Source organism: Neovison vison, chromosome 11 (genome assembly GCF_020171115.1).
Source record: "Neovison vison isolate M4711 chromosome 11, ASM_NN_V1, whole genome shotgun sequence".
NCBI lineage: Eukaryota > Metazoa > Chordata > Mammalia > Carnivora > Mustelidae > Neogale > Neogale vison.
In genome coordinates this window covers 49,278,333-49,301,532 of record NC_058101.1, presented here as the reverse complement: position 1 = coordinate 49,301,532, position 23,200 = coordinate 49,278,333, and the positions used below count along the sequence as shown (strand labels likewise).

Below are 23,200 nucleotides of genomic sequence, written 5' to 3'. Positions count from 1 at the left end.
ACCAGGAAACTGTTCTCGTCTGACCCCCTCAACAAGTCTCTCCATTCTCCCAATTTCAAATCTCCGGCCATAATTAGTCACTTTCTGGAATACAGGAACAGCTGGGGAATAGAGGGAGAGGGGAACGGGACAAAATACATGGTAAGAGGGGTTTACGGGATCATCTTTTATGTCACTTGCACATTTAAGTTGACAACCATAATATTTCACTGATCAGTTTATGTAGTTGGATCATCAGCTCTTAAGCATGTATCATATGCCGTATTCTTTACACATATTAGTTTCACTAATTTTCAATTACCTTATTAGTTAAGTATTATCATCCTTATTTAATAGGGAAAGAATTTAAAGCTTAGATAAGCTAAATATCATTCCCAAAGTACACGGATTAGTGCCAGTTAGTGTTGGAGCCAGGATTCAAACCCAGCTTTTCTGCCTCCCTTCCAGATCTGACCCCACATCTGTACCACCACAGAGAGCGTCACCGAGATCTTTCATTAACGAAGACCTAGTAAGCTGTCACACTAGATCATCCAGGTGCAGTTTTGCTCCTCAGGGGGCATTTGGGACAATCTGGTGACATTTCTCATTGTCACAAATGGGATAGGTGTTACTGGCATCTAGTGATTTGAGACCACAGATGCTTCAAACATCCCATAATCACAGGACAAGAGAACAACAACAACAAAAAAAAAATGACCACATATGTGATGCTCATAGCACCGAAGGTGAGAAACTCTGCACTGACTGCACCCAGTATTATGGACAATGGGTTCCCTGCCACCAAGGTGGTAGATACAACATGTCTCTGCCTTCTGTGTTAAAAAGGGGACCAGCCTGTAGCTTCCTGATAGGCAGTTACATGCTTAAGGAGTTCTGGAATCGCCCGGTGTTTTTAAGAATGAAAAAAAAAGGAGGAGGAGGGAACAGAAAAAAAGAAAAGGAAAAAGAAAAAAGAGAAGGAGAAAACTAACATTAGGAACCTCCACTGCAGCATTCAACAGCTGGATCACATTACACAGAAATCAGCCCCAGTGACAGCACCACAGGCCGCTTTTGTGTCTTCATGAATAACGCAATGTGCTGGGTAAATGCTTTTCCCCATTTAGAAACAGGTAGTTAATGAGAATTGAAGTGATCAAATGCTGTGTACCCCAAGGTTACTTACATCACGGGCCTGGGTGGCCCGGAGCTCATAAATAAAGCATCGGAGCGTCTTATTTTAGTCCTGGTCAGATAAGCAAAGGCTTGCATCATGCGAACAGAGCCCACAGCGCGATATGACACTGAGCCTGCTAATTCCAGGACCTCTTGGAATGTGACATTTCAAGAGCAGTACACTGAGTTCATGGCCTGTGGAAGCTCCATGGCCCACCATGCCTTAATTTTCCATCATCTCCTTGATTCAGCTGCTGCGAGAGAAGGCTGTCACTGAGCTGGACTTAAAATTATGCCAAGCTCATTCCCTACTATGCAGAAGTTAATTTGAGACACATTTGCAACTTATAACTCTGATTTACTCATTTGCTGGCACAAGGACCGGGCACAGCTTGAGAGCCCGCCAGCCCGCACAGACCCTTCCCTCAGAAAAGGTTGGGCCGGAGTTGTGACCCAGCTTGGTAGCTCAAAAAACAGCTGCTGGACAATGTTGGAATATGGAGCCAAACATAAGAAAAAAGGTCTACTCTCTGCCTCAAATTTTTACATATACTTATGTAGTCATATCCTTATTCAGATACTTTGACATAAATTGTGCTTCATTAAATTGTTGCTAATTTGTTGTTTTAATATTGGTTCCTGGTTTGTTTGCTGATATCCACCCAACAAGGCATAGGAGCACGCTCTCTCTCTCTCTCTCTCTCTCTCTCACACACACACACACACACACACACACACACACACTTATGCTCAGTCATACTAGTGTTGCTTTGAAAGTCATGAAAATGGTTTCTGTGAATAATTTCTCTATTTGACAGAATAATGAAAGATTCTGAAGAGCACTTATTCATATGGTATACAAATGGCTAGATGAATAACTCTAATGTGATAATTTGCTGGTGTTATTGTTTCTTTTCTCACAGACTTCCTATAATCAGATAATATCAATCAAATAATATACTCTTTGCATGAAATAAATTCTCCTTACTACAAAAGGAAAAAAAAAACCTCCCATAGTAAATGTATTTTCCAGTGATCTAGATTTTACTGTTTCTCATCCGGATCCTGGGATCCCAAGAGAATGTCTTCAATGAATGTCTGTAAACTTGAACTTGGGGTAAGACAGATGGTCTGAATTTCCTACAAGATTGTGTAAGTAGTTGGTCCTTGACTAAAACCACAACCAAATCACCCATGAAACCATTTTCTGGAAGACGGGACACTCTCCTATAATACTTGTCTTCTCTCCCACTCTGCCTGGGACCTCCTCAGGAGCCAAATCTTCTGACTCTAAACTGTTTCTCAAAGTGGGGGCCTCAAAACGCCTGCTTGTTAGAAATAAAGATCTTTGTCGGGGTGCTCGTTAGAAACAGAGATTCCTAGCTGCCACTTCAAACCAATGAGATCTGAATGTCTGAGGGAATCTGCACATCTAACAATACCCTCAGGTGAAAGTGGTTTTCTGACTCATGAGGAATATGGATTCAGAGGGTAGAAGAGAGAGGGCAAAACCATACTATTATTCAAGCTTCCCTGGGACAAGGGATGCAAATGAGATCATTATCTCACTGCATTTGAAATAAACTAATGTCAAAAATTTCACGCTAAAGATCATTAGTTGGCTAATGCCCTACATCCTCTCAACCTACAAAATAAATTCTGGTCCTCACAATGACTACCCTGGAGTTCTCCAAAAAAGAAAAATTTAGAAATTTTGTGTACACTAAGGCATGAAAAGAAACATAAGCATGTTTCCACGATATGCTTTAGAATAAATTTTCAACCAAAAAGTGTAAAAATTAAAAAAAGGTTTTCCTGGATAACACTCTACTTCACTCCCAAATATTCTGCTTCTTAAACGTTTTGCTCTGTTTTGCCAAATAATCAGTTATCTCTTTGGTTTTCTATCCCTCCTTATTATCATTGTAATGACAGAGTAAAGTGACTTTAACTCAAAGTTCCAGATGAGGCTCAAAAGTAAAGTGATAACATAATTTTCACCAAAGAGACAAGCCATACATTCGGAATTATACCAGAACCCCCCCATGGCACAGAGAGAGGTTGCCAACTCCAAACACCTTGGTTAACTTTAGTCCAAGTAGTTGTCAGGATTGGCTGAGTAAGCAAGTGTATGCAGAGGGTTTATTAGCACGGTACACTCATTCGTTATCATTCTGTCTCTGGCTGTGGTCATGTGAATGGACTCACGGAGGCTGTTGCACCTACCAGAGATTTCTGCCAGCCCACTGATGAAAGAATCTGGGGACACAGACTAGAATTCAGCCATCCCCACCAACTAAAATAGAAGCACTTAACAGGGGGAAGAACCGTGCCTTGTTTCTGTGTCCCTCCCATTTCACCTAACATCTGGTTGGGCATCTGACCCCTGAAAGATACATGGGACATGCCAAGAGCCATGTCCTGAGGGTCAGATCCAACCTTAGTCTATGACTACAAAGACCAAAAAAAGCACATTTTGCACCTTCCACTTCCTATGCTGCACCATGGATTTCTTGCCCGGACACTCAGAAATAAGATGGCAGTCTCCTCATACCTGGAGAAAATGTGTACCATCAGCAAGCTCTGTGCAAATTCAAATCCTTTTCCTTTGTAACTACAAAGAAGGAAAGTGTCCCATCCTCACCAAGGAACAATGACACCTCTGCCTGGAACCCAGCTGTATTCAAATTTACCATGTGGCCTTGGGCAGCTTATTTAACCTCGCAGTGTCTTAATTTCTTCAGCTGGAAAATGAAGACGCTACCTACAGCATGGGCACAGCGTCTGAAGGTTTCATACCAAAATGCAACACTGCGGGGGTAATGTCTCATTCAGGGGAGGAAGTCGGGCACAGCCGTGCACTTCTGGGTGATTGCAACATATGCAGGATCGCAAAACTGGGCCCTAAGATCAGTAGCGCACCTGAAGAGTACAAAAAGCCGTTTGCCGTGCACCACCTGGAGTCTTCTATTGTTATTGCCAAGAGGAGTTGACAAAGCAAACAAAGCAAAGGGTCGGGAGCCCTAATTTATCAAACGTATTGATACAGATCTGATATTGACAGGCAACGGGCCACTTTTAGATTCAGATCAATAAATCCATCTCATAATACAGTACAATCCCAACACTTCACCCCCAAATCCATCCATCCAGATATTAGAAATCCATCCTGGTTTGCCTGCAGCCTGTCAAATGTCACCACAGAGTGCTGAAGCCACCCTGCCAAGTCTATATCCTGAACTAAATCCCAATGGAAACTTCCCAGATATAAATAACCACTATGAACATACAGGGAAGAAAAATAGCTATGAAGTTTCACTCTTACTTTTTTTTTCCCCTTTTAGCCTGTGACAAGTAAAAATCATAGAGTTACTCACTCTCCAAAAACAATCTAAAGCCAGAAGGTTTAACCAATTCAATTTTCTAGTCACTGTGACAACTATTTTCATCTGTGAAACAGTGTTTGGGGCACGTTTACAGGCCTAATCCCGCGGCACTTTCATGGACAGCCCCTGCTGGAAACTCTGACAGCAGCTTCTGTTCCTGGGCTCACTGTGGGCGGTGGCATTGTTGACACCCAGGGTCTCATGGCATGAAGACAGATTCTTTATTTACAGTCAGAAAGGGAGAAGGCTTCCTTCTACTTGTGGTTGAGATCCTAGGAAACCGGCTAAAAGGGAATTCTAGTTTAATAGGAGGTGGGGAAACCCACCCAATGTGTGCAGGACCCGAGAGAGAAGCATAAAGGAAAGAGAAACCTGACCTCAGACGTTGGAGTATCTGGACTTGAACCAGGCAGAGCCAAGACTGTGCAGACTTTGCTCAGTCATCTCGCCTCCCTGAGCCTTGATTTACCCATTGTCAAGTAAAGATGGCTGTTGTAAGAATCAAAAACCCCGGGGCGCCTGGGTGCTTCAGTGGGTAAAAGCCTCTGCCTTCAGCTCCGGTCATGATCCCAGGGTCCTGGGATTGAGCCCCGCATTGAGCTCTCTGCTCTGCAGGGAACCTGCTTCCTCCTCTCTCTCTGCCTGCCTCTCTGCCTACTTGTGATCTCTGTCTGTCAAATAAATAAAGTCTTAAAAAAAGAGAGAGAGAGAGAGAAAATCAAAAGCCCCTAGGATGACACCTGTCACAGTCAGGAGTCAGTAACTATACGCAGGGACGTAATCTTGAACAAGAAATGATGAATTCTTGACATCACTCATTAACCAATGGGCAACTTGTATTTATGAATGCACACCATCTGCCAAGCACTAAATGGTGGGAATCGAGAGGCAAGTGGAATGGAGATGATGCTCGTTCTCAGTATAAGACAGAATTAATGCACAGGAATGGATTGGAAACCAGTCATTACTAGACAGGAGACCCAGATCTGGAGCCTGAAGGGCAGGCATCCACAGCAGGTTTGGAGGACGGAGGAATTACCCAAAATTTCTTGCCCAGACGTGGCTAGTTAGATTCTGGTTTCCTACAATTTAGAGACTAACACCTGGACTCGTGTGCCCAGGGAATGCAAACTCACTTTAATATTAGCTTCAAACAGGTTGTTAGGAAGGTAAATCTGCTGCACACATAAAACCCTAAGCATGGATTGGTTTAGGATTATCTGGGCTTTTAGGTTTCTCTGACCACATCTAAAGGAGAGATACAGGGGCAGATGCAACTGCCATCCTGGAAAGCTGAAGATAAATTAAAATGCCAGATAGAGTATTAAACTCTGTCTCTTATTGAATTGCACTAGGCATTTGCATCCATGGGGCATGGCCTCTTTGAAATCTGTCCTCGTGAACAAGAGAGAGAAGGGGAAGAGGTGGCAGAGGAGAGAAGAAAAGAAGGTAGAAGAAGGACAGGAGACAGGCGGAAGTGGAGGGGCTGCTGAAAACTTCCAAAATCGTGGAGAGACCGGGCTGGCCCCACCACAGATCCTCTGAGGCAAGGGGCAGCTTATCCCTCCCCTCCCCAAAAGAACTGCAGGAAATGGGAGTGAACTTGGCAAGCGACCCCTTCCCCTGGCTTCCCACCTAAAGGGAAGCCTACCTGCTTCTTCCCTAGAGCTTGAAGGTTTTCCTGTGTGTTACATAGCAATGATGGGAGGCCAGAGTCCCCCAAGGTGACCCCAATCTATCCTTGCCCCAGAATTTCCCAGGCCAAAATCACCTGGGACCACCTGCAGGACTGTTATCATATCAGATGTTGCCCCTACTATTATTACTTTCATGTGACTCATGTAAATCAAGGTACTTTTTAAATTTTTACTATTGTTCTAGGCAACAGTATCTGTAAAAGCATGGTTTTCACTGTGCTAGTTGTATTTTCCTAATACACATTAATATAAATCATTATTATTAAAATACCATAGCATAATAGTTAGAAGTAGAGGTGCTGCCTGTGTTTAAATCCTGTTTCTAGGGGTGCCTGGGTGGCTCAGTCGTTAAGCATCTACCTTCGTCTCAGGTCATGATCCTGGGGTCCTGGGATCAAGCCTTGTATTGGGCTCCCTGCTCAGCAGGAAGCCTACTTCTCCCTCTCCCACTCCCCTGCTTGTGTTCCCTCTCTCACTGTCTCTCTCTGTCAAATAAATAAATAAAACATTTAAAACATAAAAAAAAAAATAAAAAATAAATAAATTCAGTTTCTACCACTACCAGCTGTGTGATCTTGGACAAGTGTGTTAAACTTTCTGTGCCTCAGGTTCATGGTCTGTTAGATAATAACACCTACTTCATACAATTGCTATAAGGATTGAGTTAGTTAATAATTGTAAAATATTTGTACCATCGAGAACCTTCTACATGAACAACACTTCTGGGAACACTGAAGACACAAAAGCATACACCATCTATTACTTGAAGGTGGGCTTATACACTTCCTCTTCTTTGGAATGTTCTATTGCTCCCCTCCTCCCTCCACCCCAAAACCAGAAACAAACAGGCACATGCACTTTTTTCCTGTCCTCTTGAAAGCTAACCTGTCATGAGGTCTTTCTTAAATGGTTAAAATAGTCATTACAACCACTTATTGAGCATCTATAATTCTGCAGGCCCTGTGCTCAGTACTTTGAGTACAATTGTCTAATTTCGTCTTCATTCTTCCTCTACAAGGAAGACCTAGTCTTAAAGAGATTAGGTGATTTTCCTAAGACCGTATAATCAGTAGGTAGGAGAGTTGGGATTCAAACCCAGGTCCACCCACCTCCCTACCTATGCATATCCCACGAAGCCATGAAACCCCCCCCCCAGATTCCCTTTTCTAGGGGCCCATCTCAGCACCCAATGAGACGTGAGCTTTCTTTCCCCTCCTCTTGTGGGACCTCCCCAACTGGACTTAGGCACCACTTTATAATACAATTACTCATCTGTTTGTCTTTTCCCCCCCCTCTATTATTCAGAGTAATCTTTTTTATTTTAAGCATTTGGGGAGTCTAAAATGTCCTGAAACTTGAAAAGGGGTTAGGTTATACTGCACTGAGTTTAAGAACATGTTCCCTACAATTCCAGTCATCTTTATCATCACCAAATATTACCATGTTCTTTGACATAAGTGTGACGTGAGGGCAATTTTTCTCTGCATGTTAAGGGGTGACTGTTAACAAACTAGACGCCCTAGCCCCTCTCTGGAGTTACTGAATCAGAATCTCTGGGTTAAGGATCAGGAATCACTCAAGTTTCAGAGTGACTGCCTTAGGTAATGGCTGGGCATTTGACCCTGCTTCAAACTTCTAGACACTGACTGTGTTTTAGTTCTTGTGTCTGCTTTTCATGGTATTCCTGACTTCTCCCACCCTGCAAGCTGACAGCTACTACCCCTCACTGCCAACCAACAACACTGCATGAATTTCTCCTGTTTTTTCTTCTAGCACCCAATGCTGTGCTTTCCAACCTTGCTCTGTTTAACTCTAGAACATTTTCCTGAAAACTGGTTTATAGGCAGATGCCCATAAAAAGCACACAATCTCAGAATTATCCCAATGGAGCATGAGTGACTAGCCTGGATTCCAGTGCTGGGCTCCTTCTCGCCACCAACCATCCTCCGCGGCCCTGAGACCCCTCCCCAGATTCCCTAGGCTTCGTGGAGAGCCCTTTCAAAACCAGTGAAATAATGCAACCTTCCGGCAGATCTTGCCACAATTTCAGAGACCGATACCTTATCTTTTATAAACAAGATTATCAGGAAAGGATTTTTTTTTCCCATGAGAATATGTCAGTGTAGTCCAAAGTCAAGTGTGTATTCCTTTTTATATTGTATTTGCAAAGTCACCACTTACAGTGAATATTCTTAACATGGAAAAGGATGTTTCCTTTTATAAGTAATCGGACTACCATCTACTTTTGATAGGCTCTGAGAAAAATAATGGTCAAGGGAATTTGTCTTTTCAAAAAAACTCTCTTCAGTTCAAGAGAATGTCAGAGCATCCAGAAAAACTTCTTAGCCGTTAAAATTTTAGGTATCTTATATTGGTCATGTTCCATATATGTTAGTATATTAATAGACTAAAAATAAATTTCAAATGCTAGTTTTTAAATTTGAAAAAAAAATTTAAGCCAACTTTTCTTACTGCTCTTTTTGGCTTTTTCCTCCAAAATTTATCATTTTGAGGTACAGAATTTAGGAAGTAAATTTAACATACATGCACTGGAGGTGGGAGGAAGGGTGTTGTATGGAGGGTATGTGATTTCTCTGCTAAATTGGGACGAGGTTCAAACTCATGTCTATGGGGAGAGATAATCAATGTGACTAAATACTGATAATTCATGTAAGTACAAAAGTGTGCAAAGTGTTCCTTGTAGTAATCTTCCAACTTTTTTTGTAGCTCTGAAATTTTTCAAAATAAAACTTGGAGGAAATATTCAACAGCGCGTACAAGTAAAGCAAAGTCATACACTTAAGACTACTATAGTCCACAGGACTGGACTAGGGTGAAAAAAGTAAGACATATGAGGTGCAAAATTTAAGGAAGTACCTGTAGGAACCCTGAGAGTGAGTCCTCAATGCTGTCACAACCCTGAGAGCAAGTGTCTCCTTAAGTATCACACTGTAAGTGTCTTCCTTGTTTTACCCTGTGTTGGCCCTAATATTTTCACCTGCTTCCTCAAACTGATTGGAGCAGTTCTAAGGAGAAAAGCTTCAAGTCAATTTCATCCATGCATTCCTTCACTTCCTCCAAACATGTATTGAGTCCCAACTATGTCCTCTTCAATTACTCAGCCAGGAACCCACTCTGCTAATAAACCATTTGACTCTTAGACAAAATAATCTTCAACCAAATTTGCATCATTCATTTACTTGTCTATGTGTTAGGTGCTGGGGACACTGTAAGGACAGACCAGATCCTGCTAAAATATCTTACTGTCTGCCTGCCACTGCCTTAATACTATTATTTTTATCAGCATCAACGTCATCATTTACATGTCTGTTGCCCCAATTCGATTAAACGATTCCAGAATAGGGAATGGGTATTACTCATCTTTGTGTTTCCAGCCAAGCAAACATTTAGTGGGTGCTCACAAACCTGCCCTGTATTTTCTAAGCTCTTTCTATATGTTAACTCAATTATGCCCTGCACCAAGGCTAAGATTCTCCTTTTACAGATAAGCAAACAGAAGGGAACTGGGTATCTTTCCTAGGGTCACACGGCGAGCAAGAGGCCGTGCCAGGGTCTGATCCAGGAGCCCCGCTCTGGAGTCTACCATCTCAGCAACTCCACTAAGTCTATCTAGAAATTATTACTCAGAGAGCTGCTCCCCAATTTCAAAGGGCACTCAGCCACAGCTTACTCCTCACCCAGAAAGATCTAGAGGGCACCTGGGACACTCTCTGTGAAATAAGCCTCAAATCCCACCGCCTGGGCAGGCAAGTCAGACTTTGGGGGACTTCCTGCTTAATTTCACCTTGTCTAAATATAACCAACTAAAAATAACCCAAAAGCAAAGTGTCTCAGAACCGCCAGAGGAACGGCAGAAGGCTGCAGGGGACGTGATGTGAAAGAATGATCCCAGCCTCCCTAAAACGCTGCGATGCTTTCCAACATCAGCAAGTTGCACATTGTGATGAGAAAACAAAGTTTCCAATTATTGAAATTCCATAGTGTATTTAATTATGCAATTATCTTATTGTATTAACAAGTGCTAGGGCACAGCAGCAAATGTTGAGATTTTTGCAGTGGGGAAGTGCAGAATTTATTCTTTCCCGCAGCTGATGACTTCTCTTGAGTCCATCCATTTTTCTGGGATTTTGGAGGTGATCCTACTTCTGAACTGCTTTGTTCACAAAACCAAAGCAAAGCACACCCCACTTTTGCTACTCCAACTTTGAAGCATGACCCCACTAGACTGAGCATATTTCAAGGGAAAATGTCTGCAAATTCACATCCCTTTTGTTTTCATTAATCACTTTAGGCTCTTTCCCTCTTTTGAAATTCAAATAAATATAATGTAAATACAAATAAAAATGCACTTATACAAATTACATATTTTCAGTGATGTGAACACAAATACATTCTTGTTCATTTGCTTAATAAGGACTTGTCCCTAAGGATTCATGGATCAGACTGCAAAAACCAGAGTATTTCATCAAAACATCTAAAATAGGTATACTGTTATATTATCATGCACTTCTATTTGCCAGAGTTACCCCAGAAAATATGAAATGTAATCATGCAAAATTAAACATTCCATACATTTTCTATTCATCTTTGAACACTCTCCCTCTACTCCAAAATAGGCTATCACACTTCCAAGTTTATAGGGACAAAAAGTGAATCAAATTTCTTGTTTCTGAAAGCATTACAAGTAATAAGTCTTTTCACTTAGGGCTTTTCATCTCAGAATCACCAGGCTCTTTACATATAAAACGTAATTAATCCATACAGTCAGCTATATCCCTACCCATTGGGAATCCTCCTCGCTGATAATCACTCACAGAGAAACCATACCTGCATTTTCTCAAGCTAAATTCAGTCCAGGCTATTAGGAATGGTGTTTCATTTACTTGAGCATGACCAAGAGGCATAGTTATAGGTAGAAAACCTATTTTCCCAAATAAGTAATAGTTAAGAACACAAACTCTCAACCCATCGATTCTAGCCTGGGGTTTGAATCCCAATTTACACTTTTTAGCTATGAGATGATGGAGCAAATCCTTTCAATTCCCTGTGCTTCGGTTTTTGCAGTGGTAAAACTAGGATGATAATGGGACCTATCCCGTAGGGTTACTGGAGGAATGAAAGGAGTTAATGCATGTAATTCATTAATAGCATTAACTGTTATCATCTTGTCCCACCTGACGCCTTTCAAAGCCGTTTCACAACAGTGACTTCAATGGGGTCTCCATCTTCCTATGAAGTAATGAAAGCAGATGCTCTTATCCCCATTCTATAGGTAAAGAAAGTGAGATTCAAAGAGGGCTGCTTGCGATCAGGACTAGAACCCCTGGAACCTAGTCAAATATTCTTCTTTGTCTTTATATCTAGAACAAACTGTGACCCAGAGAGATCCCTGCTTATTTCAGGGTGGGGGGAGGAGGATGTTGCACAGGGAGGGGGTATGATTTCAAACAAGGCATGGGAAGCGTCTTGTTGCCAAGGCTTGTCTTGCATAGCAAAAATGACCCAGATCAACAGAAGACATACCAACAAGACTGCCTTAATCATGATTTCTGCTAACTACGAAATGTAAGTTAATTTCATGCCTTGCATTCCCAGACAAAAAGGTTCAGAGCTGTTTAAATTTTCTTCAACCCAGTGACAGTTAGTAAACAGGAGGCTTCCTGTTCTAATGCTTGAAATCACCCTTCGTATCTCAATATATTATTTATGCACTCAGCTTAAAATAAACAGCAACTCCGAAGTAGGTGAGTGGGCTCATCTAGTACGAACCTTTTTTTTTTTCACTCTGACAGTTACTTTAAAATATCAGTAAACAACCTTAATTCACTTCTAACGAATTAGTAGGCTACTGCTGTGTCTCCAGGAGCCAAGGAGATTGTATTATTAACCAAAACAACTTTCTCCCTGTCAGTCATCTGCACCTCACAGAGGGATGTGGGCTTTGCTGTCTCATTACTCAAACCAAACCATGGGCATATGTGATACCAGGCGATTTCTTCGAGGTCATTCTCTTCTGGACCTTTGATTAGGTCACTTGACTCTGGGGTGCCGAATGGGGCCTGGAGAAGGTAGATTCTCAGTGCTACTTATTAAGAGAGATATAGACAAATGAGAGCCTTTCCAGAGGGGTAGAGAGTTGGGAATTCATGGCATGTGAGGTGCAGTTGTTGAGGGAATGGAAGCTGACAAAGAGGCCACTTCCAGGGGGACCCTGATAGTGTCACCAAATACTTGAAAGGGTGTCACTTTGAAGGAGAAAGTATTATTCCTTATAGATGCAGATAGTAAAATTAGGACCCAAGGGTAGAAGATACATGAGGGTAGGTGTGAGCTCAACTCAAGAAAGAATTCTGTAACTGAAAAGAGTTGCCTCTTGAGGTAGTAAATCTGCCCTTAGAGGTTCTGGGGCACCTATCAGATGGAATCTTTAGAGCTAGCCAAGATAAGGCACTACATGAGACATGTAAGGACACTTCCAGACATAAGATTGTACAACCCCATGAATCTCAGTAAAACAGGCTTCAATAAGCGTCACAACCATTTTTAAACTCTCTCTGTTATGAGTTTTTAAGGTGTGACAGCTATTCTTCAAAAACGAAAAACAGAAAAATACCATGGATTAAGCACTGGGCATGTCACTGGCCAGTCTAGTCGTGCACAACACCAGGACATTGGCTGACCTAGCGAAATAAAAAGATGTACCATTCTGTGGGGAAAATCAGATGAAGCAGTTGCTTTAGTATTGTACCATTTCTGCCTGCTCTTTGGCTTTGTGGCTTGCAACCCTTGGCCATTCCATGACCAGGAGGCCACTCCCATGTCACCTGGGCTGTCACGTGATCCAGAAGAGGCGATTCACACTTCACTCACCTTGCTAGTTGGCCTCCCAAGTCTGGAAACACAACGCTTCGCAACTTGTCTAAGGTATGTCTTAGTTTCATTGTTAACAAAACATCGCTCACCTCAGTGAAACATTCAGTCTCTCCCTGAAACCAATCATTTCTTTGATACACACACTGACAGCTCAAAACAGAATTAAATGCAAATTTTAAAAAAGAAGAAGAAGAAGAAAAGGAGAAAAGTCGTGAAAGAGAAATAAAAATACCTTGCATTCATATCCAGAGTTTATATCAACATGTTTACACAATTTGCAGACATGTATTCTTCCAAATTGTCTGGAAAACATTGCCAAAATATTTTGGGGAGGTGAGTCAGGCTTTTCTACATCCAACATATCGACAAAACATTAGAGAGTTCAAAAATATTAAATTCCTCAAAGGAAGTCAGGTTATCAATCTTTGGGTGTGAAACTTGGTGTTACTGATTTCCTAATATGGCAAGAGCAGACATCTGGTATTTGCACTTTGGAGTAATAGAACATAACATGACAATAATATGTTATACTTACAAAGTACCCTTCATCCATGGGGCTCCAATTTTACCAATATTAGTTCACTGATTTTCGCAAAAAACCTGAAAGGCAGAGGGTAAGTTTGTGTTACCCCCACTTTGTAGATGGGGATATTGAAATGCAATAGGCAAATAAATTATTGATCCATTATAATGAGAGAATTCAGTAATGGAGGACAAGAATTACAATTTTCTCCTTCCCCATCCCAATGCAGCTTGACCACCCATCTTCCCCTTGGGGACTGTTCTTTCCCACATAATTTCCACTGCAATCTCGATGTATTAAACACGTTTTTGCCCACAGAAGACAGTGCTGAATGTAACCCTTGATCTTATGAGCCCAGATACCAATAGTCCTTTGATACCAGAGGAAAGGTTCAAAAAAACTTCCCATATCCAGTTTAAACATGGAAAAAAAATTAGATTGACAAAATACAACCATCCAACTAAAATTTGGCCTGAAAATAATGTTACTACTGTTCAGTTTGTTACATACTTATGTTCACATGTCAGCATATGGACTTGTCTTTAAAAATGATTCCAAGGAAGTCAGAATTCTTCAGAAGTAATCTCGCCAACAGCATTTTTAGAAGTGTGTATTTTTAACAACCCTTTCTAGGACACCCCATCTTTTCTACCACTCTCAGGCCATTTATTCACACACTGAACAAATAATTGATATTTAGTGCATCCTTACTACATATAAGTTTAGCACTATATGTGGTTTCTTGGAGGACACAAAAAATGTGTATCACACAGGTCCTACCATCAAGAAACTTACAATTTTATGGTGTACTGATTTTAGTACAGTGACAATCACTCTGTTCTAAAACTCTCCAGAAAGATCTGACAGTTTCTGGACACTCTTGGTGAGTCATAGCCACCAATCCAGAAGGATGGCTCCTTCGGGGAATATTCTCAAAAAAGATGAGTCTGAGTTCTGTTTATGAGCCATACTATTTGGGACTACAGAAAGGCTAAAAGATGTATCTTCTTCAAATATCTGACCCAGAGTCTTCCCAAAGCCCATGATTTGAGGGTCATGATGTATCACAATCTTCTGCAGCCACACTGACCTCTTGCCTCATCCTTGAGTATCCAAGCACAGTCACACCTCAGGACCTCTGCCCTTGCAATTATCCTCTTTGCCTGGGACCATATTGCTGCAGACACCTGCATGATCTCTGCTCATATACCTCCTCAGTGAGTCTCCCCAAAACACCTAACATAGCTGCGACTCATCCTACTCTGTCCCCTTACCACTTTCTCTTTCTTAATGAGGCTCACCTCCACCTAACAGCAAATGGTTCATCTCTTTATTTGTTTTTCTACGCCCCATCCTACCGCTCAACCAGGATATACACTCCGTAACAGCAGGGACTTCTAGGTTCACTACTAAATCCCAGGGTCAAGGCACGCCATAAATATTGCTCGAATGAATGACTCACAAGGCTGAACTGTGTGCTGTGCTCATCTCTTGTATCTTCCTTCACTGGGATACTAAAATAATGACTAATAAATGAATTTCAGTGCCAGTTCATAATAGTTTTTCTTTTTTGCACCCAAAGGAAAAAATAAAACAAAATTCCACAATCAGTGAAATGTTTCTTAAAAATATAATAAACACCAGTTTTCATCATTTTCCGCTCTCTTGATTGCTCAGGCACTGGGCCAGGGGTCAGGTAACCTTGTTCTCTGGCCAGTGCTCCTGTGAGCTGCTCCATGAGCCTGATCTCTTCATCCCCCTGGGCCTTTCTTTCCCAGTGGTAAAATAAGGAAGCTTCAGAAGCTCATTTCCAAGGTTCCCTCTGGTACAGAAACAATGGAGATCAACACATAGGTGATGGGCCAAATTAGATTCATGTTTTTACATCTTCTGATTTAATAGCATTTTCTATGTGTAAGCTTATCTCAAAGGTAGCATGGTCATTTCATACTAAGTAAGCAGGAATCCCGGAGGGAAGGATTTTATTATCTAACTATATCTACAAGCATGCTGATTTAGGACAAACACCACGGATATCACTGAAAACCTGTTTCCACCCCCCATACACACTATCACACCACCAACATATGACAGACATGCAAAGAAAGATGCCACATCAGCTGTTTATGACATCTTGAGTCACAGACACTTGGGGTCTCTAAACAGATTTCTTGTTTACTTGCACATTAATAAAACTCGCACCTTCGCCAGTCAGAATTTTTCTCTCCAAGCATCTGAACATCCAAAGAGATTTAGAAGCAATTAACATTCACGAGTAACAGAGCAATCAACATGGGAACTGCTAATGGGACTGGACAGAATCCAAAAGCAGATATTAGGATAATAGTGAGTCCCTGACATAGGTTACGGTGTTAATTCTGGAGGGCAGACTCATAGTATGTGTTCAGGAGCTTTGTGAGGCTGCAGGCACAGTCACATATGCCTCTTCTATATATGGTTCCTAGCACCCTACGACATATTTTTTCCTTAACTGCTATCGAAAAGAAGGCATTTTTGCATCATTATAACACAACCCCTAGCATTAATGGTATATATTGAATTCAAGTTTATTTTTAAATTGCCTACCTGACAAAAATGTTAAAATGTCATTTTTTCCCCATTTTGGGTCTCTAGACTAACTTCACCTGTTAGCTCCCGTAGCTAGAGGCCACAAAAATAATAGCTATGAATTTCCACCTTGACACTTCCCCAATAACTTTTGCCACTTCCTTGTGTGTATACGGGTTCATACATCCCTTGTACATAGAAAGACACCAACATTCTTATCCCGACGAGATCTATGCATGCCTCCTTGTCAGTGTTCTGACCTGTTTTTATAAATATCACTCCAGAAATCAGCACCCTCCCCCTTTCTCCCCCCAGCCCTTTGGAGAAAGTCTGTGTAACAGAAAATGTTTCCACTGTTACTCTTGCTGAGTTCCATGCTCCTGCCTTCATCTCTGGTCAACTAAATGCATCTAAACTGCAAATGCTGAGCGCATCTATCTTTCCTTCCCCTCAGACCACATTCCTTCATGCCGGCCCTGGCTATCTTTCTCCCTTGCCCCCAAACGCAGATGACTCCTCCTTCAGACCCTTGACCTCCCCAGATCCACACATTCCTCTTTATCTTCCCCTCCCAGACCCCCTCCCAGCCTTCCTGGTGGGCCATGTGGTCTCTCTCAGGACAGAGGTCTAATCACAGGACGCCTTCCCTTACATGTAGAAACTGGACCCCGTCCCGGCAGAAAACTTGGTTTATTCCCATTTTTCATAATTTAAGATATAATTAATCACAGCCTATTATTATTTGCTTCATTCTGTGAGGCTTAAGAAAATATATTTGTTCCAGGGTAAGGCTTGTTTCAAGTATTTTAACCTTAGTTATGTGTATTTAATTGGACAACACAGTTCATTTTGAAAAGACTATCTTTCTGGCTATCCCAGTCTATTCATATTCTGTTCTGCTCCTTTCTCCTTCTACCTTGCTGTTTTGGGCTATTAAAGTGTCCCTTTTTTCTTAACAATCCAGCTTTTTTTCCCTTCACCTCCCCACCCTCAACACAGACCCATTTGTGCTAAAAGCCTGTTTTGACAAAGATTGTATACAACAGAATCCAAATTAAAGGGGAGTTATCAACAGACTTGTACTTGAGAATCCCTTACTTTATCTCTGTGGCAAGGAGTTTTAGATTCTCAGTGCCAGCCCCAAAGCTGGAAGACACGAGTCGCCAAGAGCTTCTACAACACACCCATCTCTCATTCATCACCTCCCATACCCCTGGCTCCCCCCCTCCAACCCCAAGGGGCAGCAGTGGAGATTAAAGTGCTTCTGGGCTTTGGTAATCCAATCAGGGCTAAGCATGCTGCAATCTCTGCCCTTTGGTAGGTAGGAAAACATTTTGGCAGAATGCCTTTCAGTGGTGCTCTGCATTCCTGGCAGGTCCTGTGCTACTATGTTACTAAAGACATTTGTGCTGTGACAGTGATGGGCTCAGAGTGGAGACTTTTCATACAGTCCCTGTGACTCTGTACCTTCCTGGACGCTAGACTTTGTAGCTCCTTCTGCCTTGTAAACAGCCGCGCACCCGTCAACCCAGAGGCCTTCAATATTTGCTGCACTAGAATAGCTAAGAATGTAGACTTCCTTTATTTACAGCTCTAAGTAGATTTTAACTACTCCTGAGAGAGAAGCAGATGAATAAAGAAAGCAATCTGAGGAGTTTGGGGAAAGTAGGAGCAATGGTAAAAACTTGTATTTGACCATTTGTTCTTTCACCAAATATTTACTGAGCACCTACTCTAGGTTCATGGTGGTGAATAAATGACCTAAAGAACTTTCCCCCAAGGAGTTTATGCCCAAAGGTGAGGAGACACCCTGTAAGCAAATAAGCAAGTAAATAGAGATGACCAGTCGTGATAAATGCTATGGAGAAAAATAAAGCACAGGAGGCCAGGGAGTGTAAGGACAGGAACCCACACTTCATGTAGCATTTATTTCCCCATGTCATGTCAATGAACATTTGTCACCAAGCGCCTGCTACATTGCAGGCCCTGGGATGGATTCTGGGGAAACTGGCATATTGATGGAAAGAGAGAGATGGATGGAGACATCAATATATATACACCACACACTCAATTTCCAGTTATTTGCCTGTGAAGGGTATGCAGTCCTCACCAAGTGGTGTCCACGTGTGATGCCACACTGCCAACAGCAATAGCTTTTAAAAGGTCCCCAATGAATGCCATTCGGGGCCTCCAACTGGGCAGGGCACAGTGGGGTCCATGTCTGACTTGTAGAAGGACAGGAGTGCTCAAAGCATTGAGAGCCTCAGCATGGGGTGGGCAACCTTGGACCTGACTTAGCTCCAGCATTCACCTCGCTGAGGGGCTGGAGGGAAGTTGCATCACCTCTTTACCTCTACAAAATGAGGATTACAGGCTGCAGTAGGGTTCAAAGGCGGTAAAGCAAAGAAAGTGCCCGGCACAGTGCCTGGCACTAATCTGACAGCTGAGTAATTGCTTCACTCGGCTCATCCAGAAGGAAAAAGGACACCAGAAATGCAACAGCTCCGAACAGACTGTGTGCCCAGAGTAAGTATTCAATAACTGCTTTTGCTTATTTGTTTTCTCTGTATTTTGTTGTGGCTTTTTGTTTTTGTTTTTTTGTGGCCAAAGGGTTCTAGGGAATATAAGCAGACATTACTTTAAAAAAAAAAAAAAGTCCTCAATCATATAAGTTTTAGAAAGAACAAATAAAATGAACTAGCACAGGTCTCTTTTCTTCAGACTCTCCTATTCTGTAACATGCTAATATACCTCACTTCTCTCCAGGAAACAACAACAAGATGAGTATTTCCCAGTCTATGTGACTGTGGAACCCTTTGACATGGAAAATCACATGTGACAGTTGTTCAATGGAACAGACTTTGGGAAATGTGGCTTTGCTATAAGAACAAATAAATCCAAAGATAAGGAATATATACTGTCTTTGGTTTTGATGTGGTCTGCTGGCTTTCTTTGAAAATGCAGACTTGGGCATATTTTCTGCAAATTGAGAAAGCCTGGTAGCACTGTTTCCTATCCACTGGACCACAGCATCTTCTCCTCTCCTATAAAAGAAGTCATTATTCTGGGGCCATAGTGCATAGGAAGGAAGTGTCGGCAACATCTGAACACTTCTCATTCCCCTGGACAGGCAATTCCCCTATTTTCTGCACTAAATGGGCTCTTAAAACGAGTTTTGTTAATTATTCTCTTGAAAGCCAAATCATCTTCAGGCTACACTGGGGAAACCTGCTGCTTAAAGTCACCCTGGGTTTTCTATATCATCCAAATGCTTCACAGTGAGCATGCATTACTTTCATAAACAGAAAATCAATGGTGGAAAAAAAAAGAAAAGAAAAGAAATTCTATGGGGATGTGTTGACACACCATGATTAGTGCAAAAATTACCTACTTGTACATGAAGGTTTTTATATATGGGGTTTTCATGAAGATCTTACTTAACATTAGAACCCTAGATAGATCCGAAGGGGAAGCTGTAGACAGAGGACAGTAGGGCTGAGATTATTCCTACAGGCTTAAAATTCGACAGCAGAAAGAGAGAATCCATGTGATTCACCCACATCCTCTGAGGCAAAAGACAGAGAGAGAATGCTGCAGGGAAGGAAGGAAGAGAGAAGGGAGAGAGGAAAGAGAGAAGAAAGGAAGGGAGGGAGGGAGGGAGGGAGGAAGAGGGGGAGAGGGAGGGAAGAAGAGGGATGGAAGGAAGGATAGAAGGAAAAAAAAAGAGAGAGAGAAAGAAGGCAAGAGAGGGGGTATGCAAGAGAATTGTTGAGAAGCCTAAGGTGGGGGGAGGGGAACACGAGCCCAGAGATTAAGTTGACCCAAGTCAATACAAAAGGCTTTGTGCAAGGGCTCTGGCATTAATGGGATTTGGACTGCTAAAGCCTTGTGAACCAAGTACAGAACATAACCATAGATGCCGGAGTTATTTTTGAAATGGATATCTTAAGTAATAGGAAGCTTAACTAGCAGGGACATTCACAGCATTTTGCATGGCTGCTCCCAGCTTGAGGCCTGGCTGGAAAACTGGGTGGGAACAAATCAGAGCTGCCCAATTAGCAGCAGCCTCCCACCTGGGACAGAACCCACTAGGTGGCTTTCACCCTTGGATGTGGCACAGAGGAGCTGCTTTGTGTCACTGTAGCAGGGAGAATGAGCCGTGCTGTTGAATCATGTAGTAATGCAAATGACATATATGGAGGGGGCCCCTCTGAACCAAGGAATCTTGGGACCTCTGTTTTAGAATCAAGCATTCGTTCTTTCCATCAGTCTTTCATCAATGTCTCCAAAGAGTCTGGAACTCTCTGGGGTCTTGCAGATACTGCGATGAGCAGTAACCAAGTCCCTGCTCTCAAGGAACTTACATTCTCCCACAGGAGGGGAAGCCAGCAAGTAAACAAGAATTTCTATTGGTTAGAAGAGCCGGGAATAGGGCGCCTGGGTGGCTCAGTGAGTTAAGCCGCTGCCTTCGGCTCAGGTCATGATCTCAGGGTCCTGGGATTGAGTCCCGCATCGGACTCTCTGCTCAGCAGGGAGCCTGCTTCCTCCTCTCTCTCTCTGCCTGCCTCTCTGCCTACTTGTGATCTCTCTCTGTCAAATAAATAAATAAAATCTTAAAAAAAAAAAAAGATTAAAAAAAAAAAAAGAAGAAGAAGAAGAAGAGCCGGGAATAAAAGCAAAAAGGAAAGAGGGAAAGAGGGGGTTTGTGCTGGAAGAAGGGAAAATGTGCTCAGGGAAGGCATCTCTGAAGAAGGAGTATTGAAGCAAAGGCTTGAAGAATAAGGAGTACTTCCACCCTACAAGATCTGGGGGAAAACAGTGTAAAGGAAGGGAGTGGCTCATCCTCTCATGCACGGAGTGGGCCACCATCACTGGGCCCTCACTTCCAACCAACTCAGACCTCAGCCACGCCTGATTCAAAAACACACAGATATGCTTAACTTTAAAATCTTCAATTGCGTACTATGCCTGCTAGGAGAAATATGTTCTGAAACCTGGGTATTTTTAGAATGGTCCGTTTCAGTTTCCTCAGGGACTTTTCCCCTGTTCAGCCAGAAGACCTAAGGAGCCCAGGTCCATCAGCCTCTTCCAAATACCTGAAACTGCATTCATCAGCCACTGTTGAAAAATTGGATCTCACTTCAAAGCTGAATGACTTGATTACTCCCATAACAGAATACATTACGCTGATTACCGGGATTATTCACGTGCCATTTCCAAGAGGTTGGGCAACATTTCTCAACGTTGCACCCACCAACAAACAGAATAGTGAGAGTGGAAAATGTAATGCTAATATTCAGATGCCCTCCTTGTCATGATACCATGATAAAATTCCTCTGCACTCTTTTTTAGCTGAGCTAGAAAAGGGGGTAGGGGGGATTATTTCAGTACAATACAGCTCAGATCAAGTGCCAGGAGGGGCCCAAGGATGAGATTGTTTCTGTGATCTGACACATTAGGCACTCAGTAAATATAAGTGCCTTTCCCTATCCCCTCCACTTTGCCTGCCAAAATCCTGAATATTGATTTTTATATCAATAAGTTGCCAATAACTTATTCATTGGCTCATTTTTTATAACTGTCAGTCCAGTGCTGTGTTTTCAGCCCACTAGCAATTGATTCATAAGAATGGCTTGGGGTGAGAAGGGGTGAAGAGGTAGAAGCTTTATAGCCATGATTTACTACTAATCGATGATTAGCATTTTATGCTCAAGACAATCAAATTCATATTATTTTACATTTTAAAAGTTTTTAAAGGAACACTTATTAAAAGCCTAAATGAAAACAGGGCATCACAAGTTCAAATAAGCCATAAATTAGACACGGAAGCATAATTCCACTGAACACCATTTTATTAGCTAATCAATGTGTCATTTTTTTTTCTATTGGCATCCACTTACTATCATGTAATTTCCATAAGGACACCATCTGTATTTATAAAAGAATTATCTTTGTGGTGATCTAGCAATCTACAAACAACAGTGATATTTAACTTTTCTTAGGGGATCAATTTTGGAATTGGGTTAAAGGATTTATAAATCTCTTTTTCATGATGAACCTTTCATAATGAACTTATTCCTATATCTCTGTGATTTTAGAAGCACTTGAAACAAAAAGACAACAAAATGTGATTTCAATTTATTGAAATGTAAGGTTCTGGGTCTTGACATGTGCATTTTTTTAAACAAGCAAGATGAATCTCTTACTACAAGGTCCAGTAAAACAATCATAGGCAAACTACTTTCTTTTATCCATTTTGGCTGTAAGGTAGGTTAATTTTCAGTGTGATCTGATTTGGTGCCCTATGGGTCAGATAGAATCCTGTATCTGCGAAGGTCACTGCTATGCGTTTCATCAGGATCCAGTCCACTCAATCATTTATGATGCATGTTCAAACTCTGCCTTGTCCAGTTCTTAACACAGCCTTGCAAGTAAGAGTCACTGCCTCAGTGATGGCTAATAAGGCTTGCAGGGATGAAGCAACAATACTCTGACCCCAGCAGAAAAAACTCATAATAGATGCCCTTCTGTTGGGTACAAACTTCACTCATAAGTGACAAAATATGGATATAGGGAGAGATTTGCTTAAAGCTTTTCTAAGAATACCAAATAGAACCCCAGAGAGAACAGTCTTTGGTTTTGTAAGTTATATATCACTTCAGCTTTGAGTCAATCCAAAGAGCAAAGTGCAGTTGGAGAGAATCAAAGACAAAAATCTCACTCTTGGTTAGGATGCACATTTGTCCACTAATAGTCAATTACTTTGGAAATTTAACTTAAAGCAGGATTTAAAAGGATTACGATTAAAAATGTATATGAATACTAACCAAAAAACAAAAAAGCAAAATACAACTAAAATTTATACTGTGTGGATTGATTTTTTAATTTGTCCATGTTCGTGGATCCTACAATATTTTAAGTATTATATTAAGTATCAGGCATGGTGAACAAAACCGATTTAGTCCCTGTCCTCA

At 41.7% G+C, this 23,200-nt stretch overlaps 1 protein-coding gene across 1 annotated transcript in view; it reads right to left on the bottom strand.

The window, feature by feature from the left end:
* Nucleotides 1–13,735, bottom strand: part of PPARGC1A (PPARG coactivator 1 alpha) — a 453,784-nt gene extending 440,049 nt beyond the window's left edge. The window contains exon 1 of the mRNA XM_044225880.1: nucleotides 13,671–13,735. Coding sequence (XP_044081815.1) covers nucleotides 13,671–13,688 — 18 coding nt within the window. The 5' untranslated portion in view covers nucleotides 13,689–13,735. The remainder of the gene's footprint in view (nucleotides 1–13,670) is intronic.
* Between the last annotated feature and the right edge of the window lie 9,465 nt (nucleotides 13,736–23,200).